The sequence below is a fragment of the Euprymna scolopes genome, chromosome 31 (assembly GCF_053919585.1).
Source record: "Euprymna scolopes isolate OS-2025 chromosome 31, ASM5391958v1, whole genome shotgun sequence".
Classification (NCBI taxonomy): domain Eukaryota; kingdom Metazoa; phylum Mollusca; class Cephalopoda; order Sepiida; family Sepiolidae; genus Euprymna; species Euprymna scolopes.
Window position 1 is genome coordinate 53416953 of NC_136512.1, and position 22020 is coordinate 53438972.

The 22020-nt window shown below is 35.3% G+C and overlaps 1 protein-coding gene across 5 annotated transcripts in view; it reads left to right on the plus strand.

The window, feature by feature from the left end:
- The window catches only part of LOC145255744 (breakpoint cluster region protein-like), a 182716-nt gene that overhangs the window by 145567 nt on the left and 15129 nt on the right, over nt 1-22020 (plus strand). For all 5 annotated transcript variants that reach the window (XM_080114383.1, XM_080114385.1, XM_080114386.1 and 2 more), the window contains 2 exons: nt 7808-7873; nt 9741-9883. In XM_080114383.1, the coding sequence (XP_079970509.1) occupies nt 7808-7873; nt 9741-9883 (209 nt within the window). The remainder of the gene's footprint in view (nt 1-7807; nt 7874-9740; nt 9884-22020) is intronic.

The window sequence follows — 22020 nt, forward strand, 5'->3', positions numbered from 1 at the left end:
CATGCATCAATATATATATATATATATATATATATATATATATATATATATCAAAGAGTTAATTTTTAACATACAAAACTTATCAAGATAAGAAAAACTCAACTCTATTAAAAAGAGCAAATAGTAATATTAAATTAAAGATGAAGAATAAAAGTTATATATAACTTTATTATACATAAATTATATCATCAGAACAATAAGGAAAAGTTTAGGTGAAAGTTAAGAAAAACTCTAAACTTCGAAGCTAAATTTCTGGATCTATTTCTGACAGCAGTTCCTGAGGATTGTGTAACAAATGCCTATTGCCTACTCGGGAATGCTGATCATGCTGTGATAATGATAGACATCACTCTAAACTCTCGACCCCAAGTTGAAAAGAAATTGCTCAAAAGGATAAGGTACTACAATAAAGCTGACTGGGATGCCATTAGAGATCACATCAGAGATGCTCATTGGGGAAATATCTTTGCTCTTCCTGTGGAACAGTGCACAAATGAGGCCACTGAATGGTTCAAAGCAACAATTGAAGTACATGTTCTCACACGGAAGTTCTATAGCAAATCCCACTCTCCCCAAGGGTTTACTTCTACTTGCATAGCTGCCATTGCTCAGAGGCAACATGCATAGCACAGATTTATTCGGCATAAGTCCAGTACAAACAAAAAAAAGTTTATACAAGTAATTGTAAGAAAGAAAAAGCGACAGCTAGGAGAGAATATAACGAAACTACCAGAAAACGCATTGAAGTGCAGAAATTAGGAACTCGTTATTTCTGGAAAATCTACAACAGTGTAGTAAATAATGGCAATCAATAATTCCCCCACTATCCAACAATCATGAAGTTGTTTGCACAGCAACTGAAAAAGCTAAAATATCGTTTATTTGCCTCAGTCTCTTATTTGAACCCAGCAAATTACTCCCTCCCTAATTTTCCTTTTGCAGACAGAAACCACACTAGATGATCTGAAAATCACCTTTTCTCAAGTACATAATATCATTAAAAAAAAATAGACACCTCCAAAGCATGTTGACCTGATCTCATCCCGGCTATACTATTAAAATAATTCTGTGCTGAGATTGCTCTAATTCTCTCTAAACTCTTCAAGAAATGCCTTAACAAATCGTGCTTTCCTGACTGCTGGAAAACTGCTTCTGTAGTACTAGTTTACAAGAATTCTGGCAAAAGAACTAGCCCATTAAATTGTCGCCCCATTAGCCTCCTCCCTCTTTCCACCTAAATAATTGAGGCCATAATTAATCAAACTCTAGTCCACCACCTTACAGTTGCTAAACTTCCGTTCGAATATCAATATGGATTTAGGCAAGCCCGTTCTACTACAGATATTCTAACTGTAATCTCTGAACGTATATACCATGCACTGCATAAGGCAGGGGAGGGAAGGACAGTAGCCCTAGATAAATCTAAGGCTTTTGACAGGGTATGGCACGATGGTCTTCTCATGAAAATCTGATCCTATGGTATTACTGGACGAATACTCAACATAATTAAATCTTTCTTAAATAAGAGAAGAATCCAGGTTGTCCTCGATGGTCGTACATCTAAACAATATGATATAAATGTGGGTGCACCTCAGAGGTCGATCCTTGGACCTTCATTATTCCTGATATTCATAAATGACCTCCCTGATAAAATAGGCTCTGAGATGGGTATATTTGCTGATGACATCACGCCCTATAACAAGCATGAGGGGAAAACAAATGAACATATATCCAAAGCAATGGTGGAAACCCTAGAGGAAGACCTCCAGTCTGAAGTGGAATGGGGACAAAAATGGATGGTGACATTTAATGCTGCTAAGATTAAGCTCGTTTCCTTTAATAAATACAAGAAACCTTCTCAACCACTTATAGCTATGGCTAAAGTACCTGAAAGTATTTTGTTCAATCTCATCGGCTTAACATTCACAGGGAATATGAGTTGGAACAGGTACATCCAGAGCATTGCCAAAGCTGCTGCAAAGAAGGTGGACTCTCTCTACTGTGCTAGAAAGTTACTTACACCTGAAAATATTCTGTATCTCTACAAGGCCACTATTCGCCTATGTATGGAGTATTTTTTTTACATTTGCTGATCATCTCTCATTCCTGGACAGGATTTAAAAAAGAGTCGCCAACCTGATAGGTTCTGAACTGTCATCTAAGCTTCAGCCTCTGTTCCATCGACGAAATGTTACATCTCCCTGCCTTTTTACAAGTATTTCAATTGTAGATGCTCTGACGAACTACAAGCCCTCATACCCCCTTGACGTAATTTCCCCCAACAAACCCAACAAGCAGCAAAGTCCTACCCCTCCACAGTAGATGTAAGAAAGCCTTCTACTTTAATAGTTTTTTCCCAGAACTGCTAGTCTTTGGAATTTCCTTGCGGGTTTCTGCTTTTCCAACTGTACTGACATGCAGAAGTTCAAGTGTAATGTGAACAGATACCTTGCTGCTCAACTCCCTACATAGTATCCCTGCAATTTATATCCCTGATAGTAGCCCCCCCCTCTACATCAATGTGGCACTGTGCCTTGTTTGGGGTAAAAATGGAATAATTTTTTTTTTAAATGCTTCGCATAAAAAAAGAAGGGTCAGAATTATACAAAATGCAAATATAGAAAAACTGGCTTAATGACATTTAGATATGAAATGTCGTATAAATAATATAATTCCAGATTATTCGAATATAATTCCAGATATTCGAAGATAAAACACAATGAACTTAACAAGGTTAATATAATAGCACTTAATGCTCAAATGGTCTTAACAATGACAAGTGCAAGTTTTAGGGATGACTGCTATACAATGCGACATGATGACGTATGTAAATATCTCAAATGTAGCAGCAAATCCTGGGAACATGTTTACCAGAAAGAATAGTTGGGAATAAGTTATACACCATCAACTATGATTATGTAATTCCTACATCTACGTACCTAGAAAACAAAGCTATTAAAGCTTACATGGTGAAATGGTGCAAGGAGAAAGAAGCAGTTAGTGTCCCCAATAATGCTTGGTTAAATAGAACTGAGACAGAAAAGATAATGAAATATCAAGGTCTTATGTATGATATGAAAAGAAGTTGGAATCTATCATTCCGGTAATTATTTGAGCAACTAAACTGATGGAAAAAAATTTCAAAACTACTTGGCAAATATACTTGGTGAACCAAGTGCAAGAGAGATTCAAACTATTGCACCTAAATGACGGTTCGAATCTTAAAATAATCTTCCGGTTGGAATATGAGATAGTGGGTAAATGTCTGGCGTCCTATACAATGTCCCATCTCTAGCTTGAACCAATTGATAAGAAAATTGAAAAAAGAAGCAGCATACCTTAACGCACAGCTCTAATAATACTTGAGCAATGACAGCTTAGATTTGTTCCTTAAATTCAATGATGCTCTAAAAATATAGATATCGCAACAATACTCATGCATGGTCGAAGGATGGTTTTGTAGAATTACGGGATATTCTCAGGTGGGAGTAATCTTCTAGCACGATAGAGGGAACCCATTTTCTTTGCAGCAGCCTTTGCAATGTCCTCAATGTATTTGTTCTAGTTCATATTGCCTGTGAATGTTAAGCCAGAAAGTTTGAAGGAAGAACTCAGGTAGGGTGCTATTTGTCATGGTTGTTGCTGGTTGGGAAGGCAACTTGCCATTATTAAAAGAGAACAGCTTAGTCATAATAGCATTAAATGTTACAATCCGTTCCACTAGTCTGGAGGCCGTTTTCTAAGGATTCTACTATTGACAGATTTGTAGACATTCGTTTTTCCTTTGTGCTTGTTATAGAGCGTTGTATCATTGACAAATATACCCATCTCAGACACAATATTATTAAAGAGGTCGTTAATGAATATCAAGAATAATAGTGGTCCAAGGATCGACCCTGAGACACTCCCAGAGTAATGTTATGCTATTTGGATGTACGTCCATCAAGAATAACCTGGGTGATTTTCTTATCTAAGGAGGATCTAATTATTCGTCTAGTTATATCATATGATCTAATTTTCATTATGAGCTCTTCATGCCAGACTTTGTCAAAGACTTTGGGATATATTAAGGGCTACAGTCCTAGCTTTGCTACCCTTATCCAGTGCATGGTATATGAATTCAAACCGTTAAAATATCTGCAATAGAACGAGATTATCTAAATCCATACTATTGGTCAATGAGAAAATTAGCTTTTTGTGAGGTGGTGGACAAGTGCAAAGACTTTAGCGAAGAGGGAGAGAAGATTTATAGGGCAATAATTGAGTGGGTTAATACTTTCACCAGAATTTTTGTACACTAGTACCACAAAGGCCATCTTTCAGCTAATTAAGAAGCAAGATTTGTGGTAGAATTTTGAAAGTATTTGTTGTAGAATTTGGAAAATACAGGGGCTAGCTCATCAGAGCATTTCTTAATTAGTATAGCAGGGATAAGATCAGGCCCACTCACCTTGGTGGTGTCTAAGTTTTTTGATGATATTGAAGACATGAGAAGGGGTGATGTTCAGACCATCAAGCGTGACTTCGGTCTACAAAGGGAAATTTGAGAGGCAGTTGTTTGTTGGCTCTAAAGAGGAGTTGGAGCAAAATCGCCAGACAAAAAGTTCTGCCTTCTCACATGCATACAACCTCCTGGTTGTTGAATAGTGGACGAAGTACTGATTTTCCTTTATTCACTACATTATTACGAATTTTGGGGAAATAATCAGTTCCTATCTTCTGCGATTCTATGCATTTCCTGGTTATTTCTATATGCCTTCTTTTGGATGTGGCTCTTACAATGATTTCTAACATCTATAAAATTTTGCCTATTTGTATGTGACTTATGGCGTAATACATGCTGTCTTTATGCAATGGCATTTGCACAGTCTGTAGTGAACCATTGGGGAGAGTGGGGTTTGCTATAAAACTTCTGTGTGGGGAGATGTGTTTCAATGCCCATTCTGCACCATTCGGTTGTCTCATTGGCACACTGTTCAGCAGAAAGAGAAAAGATATTGGTTCAATGTGTTCTTTGATGGCTTACCAGTCAACGTTTTTGTAGTACTTTGACGTTTTGAACAATGGTTCCTCACCTTTGAGTTGGGATTTAAATGTGATGTCTACTGATACTCTGAGCATTAGTCACACAATCCTTGAGTACTGTGGTAAAGAATAAGTTTAGAAGTGAAGCGTGCTAGTGTTCATGATTTGAGAGGCACAACTGTATATGTAAGGGAATGGGTTATAGAGAAGCTATAAGTACAGTGTCCATTGCATCTGTGGAATTGAGAAACCAACATAATTTTTATGGTGGGCATTAAAGTCACAAAACACATGTACTTGGGCGTTACTATCTAAGGTGAATGTTGCATTTATAATATTAAATACATATTTGATTAGGATACAGTCCTGACTTGAGAACGGTAGAGAAAATATAAGTACTTAATGCAGTGTTTAAAAGCTAGTTGAAATGTCATGAAGACCTGATCATCCGATTCAAGAGGTTGTTATCTGCTACAAATATAAAATCCAAGTCTGTGCATATATTTATCTGAGTCCTTATGGCAAAGAAGGAGGTATCCTGTCATGTTAAAGTAGTTTAAGCGGATTGAGGAGTGTAGGCTAATTTCACTTAATGCTAAGATATTCGAAGAGTTTACTCACAGGTAAGAGTCTACATCATCTCGGTTACTCCTAATTCCATGAATATTTGGGAATGCGAGCCTCAAGGGAGGAGAAATGCTATATATATATAAATATATATATATATATATATATATATATATATATATATATATATATATATATACGGCATAATCGTGTTGACACACTGGGGCTCATCAGATCACCAAAGCTAAGCAACGTTGAGCCTGGTTAGTACCAGATGGGTGACCATTTGGGAATTCTAGGGGTACTTGTGCATTTAACGAACCAGACGTAACTCAGCATTTGCTCGACTTTGTCCGGCGCATGACGTCAAAAGCCGGATATAACCGAGCGTTGGCGACAAAATAAAAACAATGCTACAAAATAACTCTACAATGAAATTGTAAAATGCAGAAACATAAAAAAATTAAATAAGTAAAAAGCAAAAACCTACCGTTCATTTATGTTTTTATTACTATTATTGTTTGAAATTGTTTTCTGTTTTCAATCCTTCACGACTGAGACAATTTTTATTTTTGTACCTTTTCTCCACGTTAAAAAACGACCCTGGTGTCTAACTCTGTCCCGTGGGGAGGCATAGTAAATAGGTACATATAAAGCTTGTTTTTTTTGTTGTTAAATAATAGGAAACTTTTTTTTTGTTGTTAAATAATAGGAAACTTTTTTTTTGTTGTTAAATAATAGGAAACTTTTTTTTTGTCCGAACTGTTTTTTTAGTTTTTTTTTTTTTCAATTTTTAACATAAAAAAAAAACATTGACTATGTCTTAAACACGTAAAAGTTAATATAAATATATATATATATATATTTTTTTTGCAACTCTTTATGTCAAATAAATGGAAAAGCCTAAAAAAGGGCAATAAAAAGCGTTGGGGGGGGGCAGGAACAAGGATTATTTGTACATTTTTTTCGCCAGAAACAAGGACTTTTTTTTATTCATTAGTGGAAGGAAGGTTTCGGCGTTCCTATTTGGTACATTGACCAAGAAACCCTCCTTTTCGGCGGGGTCGTATCCAGACCGGTGTCAGAAGTCTGCCGACGTTGTGTTTTCTGCGGTTAAAAACGGACTCGTCGATTTCTACCGTATGGCCTGGGCCTCCAATCTGCCGGGGATTCCTAAGAAAATAGTCCCTGCATATATCACGGAGGAAAATTTTCCAATCCACAATTGTGTGGCGAGAACGTAACCCACATTCGCGATGGAGATTTTTTGTAGATGCCATCTCGAACGCCCATAAGTATATTATTTTTATTATACATGCGATGGTTAGTCGGGATTTTGAGAAGAAGGTCCCAATCCTAATGGAGGTCCATCGACGACATGTTACACTTCTACACCTCCAACCGTAACCGTCTTTGCAAGTACACAATCCTGGCCAAAATGTAAACACCTTTTCTCTTCTGCCAACAATTTCCGTTGCTGGCAAAAGTTTAGTGCAGCCTCTGGGGTCTGGAGATGGTCCGCAAGGTTTGTAATATTCATTATTATTTCGTCAGTTATCTTTTAAAACATTTTTTTTTTTAACTCTCTTCAAATAAGCGTTTCTTGAGTTGTGACACTCTTCCAATTGATAGCGAAATTCTCGTCTGCTTAATCGGCAACGCTCGGTTATATCCGGCTGTTGACATCATGCGCCGGACAAAGCCGAGCAAATGCTGAGTTACGTCTGGTTCGTTAAATGCACAAGTACCATTCTACCCACTGCATGTTCTATCCGTTTATCTCAGCATTTGTTTCCAGTCGTCCTGTACTTCACTTGCCACTGGTATTTAACAATGTCGTCTCAGGAGAGGTGTGGTTGGAGATTGCGCACCTCCTGCCACAAAAATTTAATGTGTAAGCAACCCTTTGTGGGTATCCATAGTCTGTCCAAGACTGAAGGAGCTTGCTTTATATATATATATATATATATATATATATATATATATATATATATATATATATATATATATATATATATATATATGCAACTAAAGAAATTATGTAAAAATAAATGAGATGGAATTAAAAAGTAAAATGTAAAAATAATATACAGTCAATTAAACTAAAGATATCAACATTTTTATTTTCATAATATAATGTTAAAATAGTTGAATTATATTAAAAATAGTTAACTTAAGATTTGACGTGAAATACATTTGTATGAAATCCTTTCAGATGCAATCAGCAAGTCTTCATTCTGGTTACCGCCTGGTCACTTTACAATTGTACCCTGTCCAATCAGTAAGTTATTTATATATTACAGTTTTTATTTGATTTGGATAAAGATGTTTCACTTTGTTTACAAACTGGGTTTACGAGCGTTTGGTGTATACATCTTCCACAGCAATGAGGAGAGGCTTTCTTCAAAAACTTGTAAAATATATTTGTTTTCTGTTGTTTATGACAACAATCTGATTTGGGGCGGAGATATCCACTTTTCACAAGGAAAAGTTTTAACATACTTCGATAATGTTCCAAAACTCTTCACTTCAAGTAAATACATAGGACCACCTCTTGAAGAGCTGTATTTTCCCCCACATTAAAAACAGACCTTGTGTCTAACTCTGTCCTCGTGAGGAGGCAAGTAAGTAGGTACACATACTTACTCAAAGCAAAAACTGCACCTTGATGCACATTATGCAATTAATTACTCGCAATCAACTAATTAACTGTAAAATCTATAGGAATGCATGCAAGAAATTATATACTATACCTCACCATGCTGTTTAAAAATGTGTCTACCTCTCAAAAAACTACCTGAAAAAATAAATCACTTCCAACTTCTATAGGAATAACACCAAAAATATAAGACGGCAACTGGTGTTTTCCGACAGCTGACAGTTGAATTTTGTTTGGAATACCTGAAGACGTCAGTGAATGGATGTGGGGAAGTCACACTTGAATCTACAGGGACGAGTTATCAAATCAGAGCTCATGTTGAACGATCGTTTTTAATATGTAAATTTTGAAAGGTTAAACGTGAATCAACCCTGCATTTCCACAGTTTGTTAAAGTGGGCATGTGACGTGGGTACAAAAGCCTAATTTTATAACTTAGGGAATGGACCCAAAGTGTTAGTTAAGTTATATTAAAGTATTTTTTTAAGATAAAAATGTCTTTATCATTCTTTTATGCAAATATTTGTTCCAGCCTTCTTACTGCCTGTTGGACACAGCAGAAAAGAAAGATTGTAACAATGCTTTTTTGCAATAAACATGAGGAAATGTATAAAAACTCTGCACTCATGGAGACACAAGTAAATAGGAATAGTGGCCTCTCTCTCTCTCTCTCTCTCTCTCTCTCTCTCTCTCTATCTCTCTCTCTCTCTCTCTCTCTCTCTCTCTCTCTCTCTTTCCTGACCATCTTATCTTTAATCTAAATCTTACTTTTGTTTGAGGACCTTTGCGTAAAGCAATATCTTTCTATTTTTAACTTTGATATATGTATATATATATATATATATATATATATATATTGTATTTTATTGTATTGTATTGTATGTTGCAGGATAACCCTTCAAAAATGCCACCATGAAATCATTAACAAAATTCATAATCCTTTCGAGAATTACGCCATATTTGGTACAAATAAACTTCATTTTATGCATGACTTGTTTTATTCATCGTTCAATGATGAGCACACTTGGATACCACATGGAAAATTGTCAATAACCCTGACACACTCCTCTTTTAGCATTGTCCGTATTCGTGCTGTAATGGTCATCTTCAGTTCAGGAATAGTCTGGAAATTGTATCTTACGGATCACCTCACAGATAAAAATCTGCCAGATTATGATCTGGTGAGTACGAAGCCTATTAACGATCACACGTCCAATTGATAAGACAATCATCTAAGTGATCCCATATATCATTGAACGGCAATGAAACAAAGACTCTTGGACATTCATGACTGGATGGAGCAAGTTATGCATAGGCTTAATGTCATTTGTACCAAATATAGTTGGACTGCAAAAAAGGATTGTGTCATTTTATTAACGAATCCATTGGTGGCATTTTGGGAGGTGAGATCACCTTGTAATTGAGAAAGTCTTAATTTTATTCTTAATTTTTGTCTTTCATATATATATATATTTTTTTTTTGCTTATAGTTTGTTGTTGCCATGTCTTTGAGATATGCTCAGCATGAAGTTGGTTATAGACGAAAATATAGTGTGATTCCTTCAAATTCCCTAGAAAAAGTGAAGAACATGAGAGGAAAAGTGTTTGAAGAGAATATAAACGTTGTGGTAAAGTAAGTATTGCTCGATTGATTTATTGTATAACAGAAATGACGAAATCAATATGTTGAGATATAAACGATATCCATGCTTAAGCGTATTTAATGTGCATGATTATATAGTTTACAAAAAATTAGGTGTGACTTAATTTGTAGCTTCTGTCTAGTAAGATCAACAGTGTCTTCATAACATGTAACATAGAGTATAAGATGCTGAGTAAACGAGTCCTACAGCATATTAATTAATTAATGTACATTTGTTGAAAATAATTCCATAGGGTATCTAAAAATGTACTCAGACTTTGTTATCAGAGTTGTCTGAACAATAATCATGATCAATTTGAATATTTGCCATGATCAGCTGTTACTGCTTCTTTGTTTACAATCAGAACGAAGTAAACGCAAACCACTGGCAACCGAAACCAGACACTTTCAGAAATATGCTACGACTATGTGTGCTAAAAATAGCAACGACCGTTTTTAAACAACAAACAGAAAACACAAAAACTTAATCTTTCCCAAATTAAACAAAAACAAAGACTAGTATTTCGAACCTAAATTCAAATAAATACAGTTAATAAACACCAAAGGCACTTTTAACTATAAGTAATATGATGAGAAATTAATTATAATCATTCATTGTTTAGTGACACCATAACTGATCGTAGAGTCTATATCACAAATGGTTCTCCATAAAGTTAGCTGTTTTCGCAGCATATTTCCAACTCAGCTCCAGAACTAGGGGCCTCCTAAATCCTCACTTGACTCACGTCAAGCCGGCAGACCCAGTCACCATAATGACCAGGGGCAGCAGCAGTACTCAAACAGCCCTTTTCAGGGCTACTCAACAAACTAATTATGCGACTCACAAACTACCTACGTGTAATAAACATTCTATTCTCTACTGCTGCTTGCTTCGTGGACCCCACTTACATTCTGCCACACCAATTTCTGCAGCTGTCAGTGACTCCTGCCTACTACTGCCTCCAGATCACTCCTGCAGCTTTCATCAACTCTGGTTTACTCCTGCGGCTATCAGCGAATTTAACACACATCTGCTCCAGTGCCTGCTGATGTCTGACTACCTGCTGCAGTGCCCACTGACGTCTGGCTAACTACTCCAATACCCACTGACATCCAGTTATTCGTTTCAGTGGCCATTGACGTCCGGCTACCAGCTCCAGCACTCACTTTGCTATTACCATTATCTTTTTGCCTTGCGTCTATTTTATTACTTGTACGATCGATTGGCATCTTCACACCACATCTCAACCCACTACAACACATTTGCGAACATGATTTTTCTGTATTCAAAGCTATCCTATTTCACTCTATGTTTATAAATAAAGGTTTAGCCTCACTCGAAGTGTAAGTACATTAACTTTTACATTTTTGGAGACACAGTAATATATCTAAATATATATATATATATATATATATATATATATATATATATATATATATATATATATATATATATATATATATTTAAATAAGGGAGTAGTCACCAACAATGTGTATTTTTTAACATTATTTTATTATTCCGTGTCTTGGTTTTTCATTGAGAATTATGTTTGGGTCATTGTAATAATGTTTTTAAGTCATTGAAATCGTTTTTACGCGCGTTTCAGACGTTCTGTGAAGCGTCCTCGTCAGAAATTATTTTCAAATGTGTTGGAGATGTAAAAATGGCAATTTTCGTAGTTAATTTGAAGTTTTTCCAAGGGGTGGAGGCTTGTAAGTGTTTATTATTCATTGGCATGCTCAATTTTTATTACTCTTTTATTGGGCTAGTCGAGGGAGGCCGCTGACCTGGTTGTAGTCGCTCTCTCTCTTTCTACTAATGTTTTTTTTCTTTTCCTTTAGGGTGGGGTAGAGTGTGTGTGTGTGTGTGTGTGTGTGTGTGTGTGTGTGTGTGTGTGTGTGTGTGTGTGTGTGTGTGTGTGTGTGTGTGTGTGTGTGTTTGCTTTTATTGGTTTGGGAATGTGTATACTGTTTTATAGTATTATGAGGTTATTTGCTTCCTTATGAAGGCGACTGTGATCCGAGGTCGTTACTAATGTGTATGTGTGAGGAGGGGGGCAGCTCTTCTGAAATAAGGGTAGGGGTGCTTTCATTTTATTTTCATATTTATTTTTTGGATTCTTGGATTTTAGTATTGTGATTTTTCGTTTTAGTCTTTTCGGGTATTCCTTATATTATGTTTGTTTAGAAAGAGGGGTGTATTTAAAATATGTATAGGGGATTTTTTAATGTTTCTATTTATTTGTCTCCCCATGTGGGTATGGCCAGACCCAGGATCGGTTCCTAGTGTGGGGAAGATTTTGTTCCCCAGAGGGGGGGGCATTTGAGGGGGTATAGGTATGGGAGGGGGATGATAGAAGGGATGATAGTTGTTTCAGTCATGAGGGGGTTCTCCTCTACTGACTGAGGAGGGAGCGAGGTGTTGGAACAGATATTATACTATGGTTCTAGGTGTTTCCTAGTGTTGTTGGTTTTGAGGTTAAGTAGGGTTGGTATTGTTCAGTGTCTTGTATTAGAGATAGAGGTGTTGGTGTGTATATGTGTATGTGTATGGATGTGCATGTGAGTGTACCTTGCATTTCATGTTTTTGTGTGATGATATTAGGCTCTGTTCAGTTCAGGAGTGAATCTGGTGATGAAGTTTTTTTCCTGTGTAAGTAAATAAAAATAATTGTCTGTTTGAAAGATTGGCATTATTTTGAAGCTGTTTCCACTGCATGTGTGTACGTGTTTTGAAACATAAAGGTGTCTGTTATCTGCAATTTTGATGTTGCTCTTATGTAAGGCCACTCTATTGCTGAAATTTTTGGTGGCGCCTATATAGGATTTGTTGCATATTGTGCATCTTAGTGCATATACTACATTTCTGGAGGTGCAATTTAGATCCTTTTTTATTTTGAATGTTTGTGCTGGGTTTTTGAATGTGTATGTGTTACCTTCTATTATTATGTCACATACTCCACATGGCGGTTTGTTGCATTTTGTAACCCCTTTTGTAGTATGTGGGACGAGTTTTGAGGAAGTTAGGGTGTGTTTTAAGTTTTTGGGTTGGCGTTTGCTTTTTATTATTTTTGTTGTTTTAAGTATGTTGTTTAGTTTGTCGTTCTGATTGAGGAGGATAAGGTTTTTTGTTATCTGTGTGAATAGTTCTGGGTTGTTTGCGTTGTGTGTAGAGACGTATGCTAAAATTTCTTCTTTGTTGTGTTCTTTTGGAGTTCTTAGTTGGTCTATTGGAATTTTTTCAGCCAGTTCAATACATTTCTGTATTAGTGGTAGTGGATATCCTCTTTTCCACAGTGTTATTTGTAGTTCATTCAGTCTAGTTGAACGGAGGTGTCTGTCTGTTACTATGGTGCAGACTCTACGTGCTAGGGAGTAGGGTATTGATTTTAGACAGTTTTTAGGATGGTGGCTTTTGAAGTGGAGGTATATATATATATATATATATATATATAAAGTGTAGTTTCACAGTTTTATCCAATTGTGTTTTAGTAGAAAACAAGATAAGACTATCAAAAACATGTTACTACATCTCTGACGAACAGATAAAACGGCAGTAAAGCGTTAAAGCTAAGTGCATTTTATTACTCATTATTTATATAGCTGTATGCAGCTGAATATTTTGTTTGTGTAGGATCTGCCAATATTAAGAAATCAATCTGTCTTTTTCATTAGATCACACTGATACAAGTAAAAAAAGAATATAATGAAATGTGATAAAAGTGCATTTATATATATATATATATATATATATATATATATATATATATATATATATATATATATATATATGGCTCATTACATGTCAATTTATTGGGGGGGGGGCAAAAACCATGTCCGACATGGATTTTTTTAAAATTTGCTACACTTATAGATCTCCATGAAAGGAATTGAATGGCACTTGTTAAACATCACAAGGTCAAGGGGTTCCTGAGATATGACCTTGACCTTTTACAAAAATGTGAATTTTTATGAAGAAGTGACCAACTTCAAAAGATAATATTTCTGTTGTTTATTGGCCTACAAAGTTCATTCATATATCATTTTAAAGTACTTGGATAGATCTATCATTTTATATAGGAATATTTTTTTTCAAGGTCAAATTAAAAAGTTGACCTTGACCTTAACTTTTAACCTGAATTATCTAAAAAACCGTTCTTTTAAATTTTGACAGAAGATGTGGCTATCTTATGACAGTATATATTCCAAATTTCGTGATGGGTTTTTCACTAGAACTATCGTTACAAGCGTTTTAAAGAAGTGGGCAAATTTAAAATGGTAGAACGTAGTACCTGCGACTTCATATAAAACATTTTTGTATTTCCCAATATGGTCAAGTTTGATATCTTTGTAAAGCTATTTTGATGCTGATTAATATTTACATAAAGACCATGGTCAAAAAGTAAAAAAAAAATTCTGTTGATGAAACTGACTTTTCTTCATTCATAAATTTTCGTCTCACATTTTTATTAATTTCGTACGCTGAAAAATACAAATAGTATGAGTTCCGGCACCACTTGCTAGCACGCATTCTTCTGGCCAAAGTTCGGCGAATTTAGAGAAGCCTATTTTCTCTTGGTGCTTTGATCTTTTTTTTTATTAAATTCTTAGGTGGAAGCACAGAATAGTTACAAAACATTAGGCACCTCCAAAGTTCGCCACAGAATTAACCCCCTATAAGTAACACGATGTAACTTTATTATAAGTTAATATTATAAATATAACTTTTGTACCATTTAAAAAAAAGGGCATAATAAACAAGTAATAATTTTTCCATTTTTTTTTTTTTTTTCAGCGTACGAAATTAATAAAAATGTGAGACGAAAATTTATGTTTACATAAATAACGCCATGTAGTAAGCATTCCGAACGTGAAACATATTCGTGTTTAATAAATCTAGCAAAAATCAACTAATGGTCAGATTTTCCTGAAGTTTTCGACACTTATTCATTTTAGAATGAAATTTTATATACAATGAAATTTTCTGTAAAATATGTGAGGAGAAATATTTTTTGGTGCGTGTCCCCCACCTTTATATTTTTTTTTTTTTTTTTCGAAATTTTAACGACATATATTTAAATCGATCGAAATTACTATTTATTATGAAAGATTAGAGTTCCAATAAATTCAAAATATTTATTTTTTTACATTTTAAATGCATAAATTTGACAAAAACTTACTTTGAATTTGGAATTAAAAAATTAATATAAATTTAATATTATTATATCCTTTTTTAAAATAACGTTTTTTTTCTCCCGTTGAATTGCAAAGAAAAAAAAACTTCGTAAAAGTTAATTAATTTTTAAAAGATTAAAACTCCATTATTTCAAAATGTTTCGTTACAACATAGATTAAAAAAACTGTGTTTAAATTTTATTTTAACTTTAAGTTTATAAACGCCACTCTTGCCATCTATTTCATCGCCAGATTAAAGACGATTGAAAAATGTAATTGTGCGAAAAATAAACTATTTCAAAGATCACTACGGTTTCTAGTGTGTCCCTTTTTACCAAATAAAGTATGGAAACCCATAATTAACCAAAGGAACAGTCGTAAATATTTGGTAAAACCGTATTTTATAGTTAATATATAAATGTTTATATTACTAATCATTAAACTGTGTAAAGCTTAAAACCTAACAAAATTATAACAAAGATCATTTATCAGTTGCCGTTTGAAGAAGATAAACAAAGGTTTTTAAAAAAGCATTAATTCGCTTCTGCCGTTCCATATTTCGTAAAGTAAACACAAGTCTGACGTCACGGGATTATGTACAAAATTCTTCACAAACGTTTTGAAATCCCTACAAAACACCCTCCCCTCTCCATGTTAAGAATTGTTTTCGAAATAATAAGGACATTTCAGCACAGTACCTAAAATACATAAGTACAAAAAATAGGCAAAAGAAACAAATTCATTTCCGTGTTTATAAAATAGGGTATCGATTTACTTTAACGTCGTAACTAAAAAGTGAGCACCCCTTACAAATGTCGAAATATTAACTTTTAATTTTTTTTTCTTTAATAATCGTGCATATAAATGTCCATTCAGTAATAATCCACTGAAAAATAGCAAGAAACCGAACAGAAATATATTTTTAGTAAGCTCCTACAGGTTCACCGTTTTAATAAAAATATCTACTAAATTCTACATAAAATTAATGAAAATAGAACTTACATTTTTATGGTGACTGGTAAAATGTCAATCTTGTAGCATGAATTTTCGTATCTTATCTATTCCAAGTCAAACTCAACTGGCAAAACGATTTCAATAATATTATTTTTTTTTATAATTTTTTATTGCTTTTTATCTTCACCAATTCCTTTACTACATATATAGAGAACTTATTTTTATAACAGGCAGTTGTCTCAAGTAAAGGGAAGGTGACTTCAAAACATTTTTTTGAATCGTTTTGTCACATAAGTTTGAAATACTACTTTTCATTGGTTTGTCCATATAAGTTTTCTGATTCCGAGACCTAAAAAAGTTCTAGATGTTATAGATTCTGATTAACTGCCTCAACACTAATTATATCACTATTCTCCATAACAAAATTCGTGTTGCATTAAAAAAACAAAAACAAAAAATAAAACAAATGAAGAAAATTCAGTTTCATCAACAGAATTTTTTTTTTTTGTTTTTACTTTTTGAACATGGTCTTTATGTAAATATAAATCAGCATCAAAATAGCTTTGCACAGAGATCAAACTTGACCATATTGGGAAATATCAAAATGTTTTATATGAAGTTGCAGGTACTTCGTTCCGCCATTTTGAATTTGCCCACTTCTTTAAAACGCTTGTAACGATAGTTCTACTGAAAGGCCCACTACGAAATGTGGAATATATACTGTCATAAGATAGACAAATATTCTGCCAAAATTTAAAAGAAATTGAAAGAACGGTTTTTGAGATAATTCAGGTTAAAAGTTAAGGTCAAGGTCAACTTTTTAATTTGACCTTGAAAAAAAATATTCCCATATAAAATTACAGAGCTATCCAAGTACTTTAAAATGATATATGAATTAATTTTGTAGGCCAATAAACAACAGAAATATTATCATACTGTCTTTTAAAGTTGGTCACTTCTTCATAAAAATTCACATTTTTGTAAAAGGTCAAGGTCATATATATATATATATATATATATATATATATATATATATATATATATATAGAGAGAGAGAGAGAGAGAGAGAGAGAGAGATCACTATGACGGGATGTTTATATACATACATAGGTTATTAAGTTTGCTAGCTAATCAGTCAGATTCTTTCTAATTCCTTCTCCTGTTTTCATTAGCCAATAGCCAGGTTCTTATCAGACAAACATAAGTTTTTTTTTTGTTTTTTTTTTGTTTTTTTACACAGTGATCACCACTTATCAAGGCCCGGAAGCCACTCAGGGATAAGGGTTATTGCAAGTACATTATGTTAGTGTGGAGATTTGATGAAGTGTTTACTTAAGGGGGCGGTTCATTAGGAATTTGTTAACATTGGACTTGAAGACATCCAAGTTGTAGTCCGGTGGGAAGCAGGCAGACGGAACAGAGTTCCACAGGCGTGCAGTTCTAAGAAAGTTGGCTTCTATTGCACTTTCCCTTTGTTCTTTTGTTCATTAATTCCATGTTTTAGCGTGGCGAATCCTTACGAGGATACATAAAATTCTGTGTAGCTTAATTGCCATATATATTTTCATAACATATATCAGCTATTTAATGTGACTAGACAAGTAAGCAATACAACAATTAGCGCTTTTAACCTTTAGGCTATTGGTGCAGTGCAAAGTCGCTGGTCTGAAGGCGACTTTTTATTTCTTCATTGTTGAATGTCTGTTTAACAAGGTTGGCTTAATTCGGTAGTCTCAACCAGAAATTAAAGGTGAAAGTTACTCCAATTAAAAAGCATCCGGTTGCTATACAGGAAGTGATGATTATAAACAGCTGAGCACATCCTTCCTTATATGTGCCGTATATAAGCGCTTTTGCAGTAAAGTATTGACGCCCATGTCAAGTTGATTTTTATGAATGTCGAAATTATTATTATTTACTCAATAGGAGTAGTCAGCCAGCATCAAAGATTGCTATTTGAGAACAACTTGTGGTGTTCTCTGGAGTCTGAGTGACAACAAGTCTTCCAAAATTTCCAGTACTCTCCACCTCTTTCGATAACCTTTGCAAAAGAATTTGCGTTATCGCAACAACCACTTACCATTGATTTCTTCTTGGCAGCAACCATCGGTCTTCACTGGAATTTGGGTGCCAATAAGCCTCCCCAAAGCCCCAATCCTCTTTGCACTCAACCAGCGGAGGTATGGTTAGTGCTTTCTCTCCTTGGTCTTTCTATCCTCCTTGACTCTCCTCATTTATTGTGTGTGGTGCCAGTTTATGGTGACACACACACAAAAAGGGGGGGTTGTATCTTATAATTTTACCGTTGATTCCATGTGATGTTCCTTTGCCTTTTACATCTGCAGTCGTTTCTGTATTTACAATTTGTGTCTGTAGTTCATGTATGTTAGTATCCATATTCAAGGGTTTCCCTTAATATTTCAGTAGTTTTCATTATTGTTATACATTGTATCTTCTCAGCCGTTCCTCTGATTCCAATCTCTCCCATTCTTTTTTCAAAGTTTTTCAGTATTGTTCCTAGTGTTCCTACTATTAGTAGTGTTATCTTGACTTTTTTCCAGATCCCTTTCAGCTCTCTGGCTAGTTTCATGAATTTGCTCCACTTCATCTCCTTGATCTTCACTCTGTGGCTGCTGGAACGGCAAAATCTATGATCTGGCAGGACATTTCCTTCTTGTTACCTCTTATGATATCCTCTGGTCTTCTTGCTTTTTATTTTCTTGGTTTATCCATTTGTATATCCATGTCCCATAGAATCTTGTGGTTTTCATTTTCCTGTACTGCTGCCGGTTTGTGCTTGTACCGTTTGTCTGGGTATCAAAATGCGATTGTTTGCATAATTGCCAGTGTACTGACTTCCCCACTTGGTCGTGTCTATTTGTATATTCTTTTTGGGCTAGTTTACTGCATTCACTTATTATGTGGTTTATTGTTTCATCTCTTTGTCCGCAGAGTCTGTGTTTGCTGTTTTCTTGTTCTTGTCGATCCTTGCTTTGATGTGGTTGGTTCTAATCACATTATCTTGTGTGGCTGTTATTAGGGATTCAGTTTCCCTGTTTGTTTCCTTTTTGTAGCCATTTCCAAGTGGTTTCGTTATTCCCATCCCTTGTAATCCTTATGAATCTTGTTATATACTTGTTTCTCTTCCCATTTTTTCTTGCCTTATTCCTCGTCTCTTTTTCTATTTTGTTTGTTTCTTCCGTGTTTCTTGCTACAGTAATTATTCTTTAGTGTTTTGCATTTTGTATTTTTCTTATCCTTTTTTTGTGTGTGTGTTATTTACACAGTTTTTTATACAAACCAGCCCTCTTCCTCCGTTTTCCCTTTTCACATAGAGTCGGTCAATATCATCATTCATCATTATCATTATCATTAGTAGTAGTAGTAGTAGTAGTAGTAGTATGATAGATGTGTTTAAGCATCATTAAAAGAGATTCTGTCCGTCTGTCCGTCTGTCATGTTTATGTTTGAAAAAGCCTTTTCATTGCAAAACAGAAACCTGATAATTCCAATAATTATAGGAGCAACTGGACTCATGAAAAAGAATTTTTAAAAACTGTGTGGCAAATATACCTGGTGAACCAAGTGTAAGAAATACAAACAATTGCACTTAAAGGAACGGTTGGATATCTCAGTTGGAATATATGTGATAATGGGTGAATGTTTGACATTCAATACGATGCCCTACATTCAGTTAAAACAAAATGTTAAAAAAATCTTTAAACAGCTTCTGTACATTCATATCTGATCTACCGCTGCATTCCATGTTTAAAAAGGATGTGTCCTCTATAGTATCAGACCTGACCGAATGGTTAATTGTAGGCATAGACCGATTCATACCATCCAAAAAATTCCAACAAAAGCCTAACAGCCAGCCTTGGTTCTCCCCAGAATATGCTGCTGCCATTGCATACAGAAATCACTTTTTCCATAGCTACCAATGTAATAGATGTACTGAGACTAAAGCTGCTTTCAGGACTGCCATCAACCACTGTAAAAGAGTAATAAAAAATGCAAGAGAGCTATATGCTCAGTCCGTTAAATCCAAAGTAGCTGAGCAGCAGCTTGGTTCCCACCAGTTTTAGCAAATAGCAAACAAGATCGCGTGTGTTCTATCCCTACCATCATCAATGGTCTCTTATCAGCAACAGACAAGACCAAACTATTTGCCAAGAACTTTGCAGCTAATTCTACCCTATGCGGCGAAGGCCATCAACTCCCCATATTTCCTCCTATAACAGACAACACGCTTTGCAACAAACAAATATCTGTGCGTGAGGTCGCCAAGCTAATCAAGAACCTTGATTCCAGTAAAGCAACTGGCCCTGATGACATTCCAATTATAGTGTTGAAAAAGCTTCAACCAGAACTTACCCCCATACTTACCAAACTGTTTAAGCGTTGCCTTAAGGAGAAGTGCTTCTCAACACCCTGGAAAACCTCATCAGTATGCCCTGTATTTAAGAATTCAGGTGATAAGTCATCCCCCTCTCAATACAGACCAATAAGTCTCTTGTGTGTCATGAGTCTGGAATCCATATTAAATAAAAAAGTAGTCAACCACCTCAGCAGAAATAACCTTCTTAGTAACATGCAATATGGTTTCCGTTCTGCCAGATCTACAGCAGATGTGCTAACGGTTATATCACATAGGATTAGTGAATCTCTCAACAAAGGCTTGCTTTCTAGGGCAATTGCTCTTGACATATCAAAGGCCTTCGATAAAGTATGGCATAAAGGCCTACTTCAGAAGATTTTCAGCTACAGTATAACTGGAAATGCTTTCTCTCTGATAGGCTTATAAGTGGTTGATGAGCAGAAATCAGAGGCCAACAGTATTAATGTTGGAGTCCCTCAGGGGTCCATCCTGGGGCCAACTCTCTTCTTGATCTACATCAATGATCTCCCAAAACACATACTTAAATCATTCATTGACATCCATGCTGATGACACGACCATCTATGGCAACACATCAAAGGCCGTAAATGACAAAGTTCTCTCTGATTCTCTCTCCTCTGATCTTGAGCGTGTGGTACAGTGGAGGAAGAGGTGGCTGATTACTTTTAATGTATCTAAAACCAAGCTCCTATCTTTACATCATCAATGCTCTGATCTCCATCTGGCATCAATTGAAATGGATGGCTCTTGTCTAGGGGAGGCTCCATGTTTTGACAAGCTTCTGGGATTGACCTTTACTCCTGACCTGAAATGGAACACGTACATCATCTGTTGCCAAGTTCACTGGAAAAATGGTAGGATCCTTCTACCGCTCCAGACGATATCTCACTGCTGATGCAATTCTCTATCTGTATAAAAGGATGGAGTACTACTGCCACATCTAGGCAACAGCTGCTAAAAACAGCCTATCCTGGCTTGACAGAGTGCAAGATTTTGTGGCTTAGTGGGAGATGCACTTTTCTCTTTCCCTGCGACTTCTCTCCCACAGAAGAGATGTTGCGAGCCTGCCTTTGTTTTATCGTTATGTCCTTGCCAAGTGTTCGTCTGAGCTCCAATCTCTGGTCCCCCCTCGCCAATCTTTCACGAAAAACACTCGTCTAGCTGAAACCAGTGTCAATAATTTTCCCCATTCTTTATCTGTGCCTAAATCAAAACGTAGATTCCATGAATAAAGCTTCTTTCTTAGAAGTGCACGCCTGTGGAACTCTCTTCCGTTTGCCTGTTTCCCACCTGACTACAACTTGAATGTCTTCAAGTCCAACATAAACAAATTCCTAATAAATCGCCCCTTTAAGTAAGACATTTTATCAAATCTCCATTACTAATAATTACTACGATATTATCCCATTGATTACTGTACACGCAATAACCCTTATCCCCGAGTGGCTTCCGGGCCCTGATAAGTGGTGACTACCATGTAAAAAAAATTTTTTTTTAATCAGAAAACCTGGCATAAGACAAGAAGGAGGAATAATCAACTTTTAATAGACGTTAAATATCTCCATTGGATCATAAGAAAAAGTTGAATATTGAATGCAGCA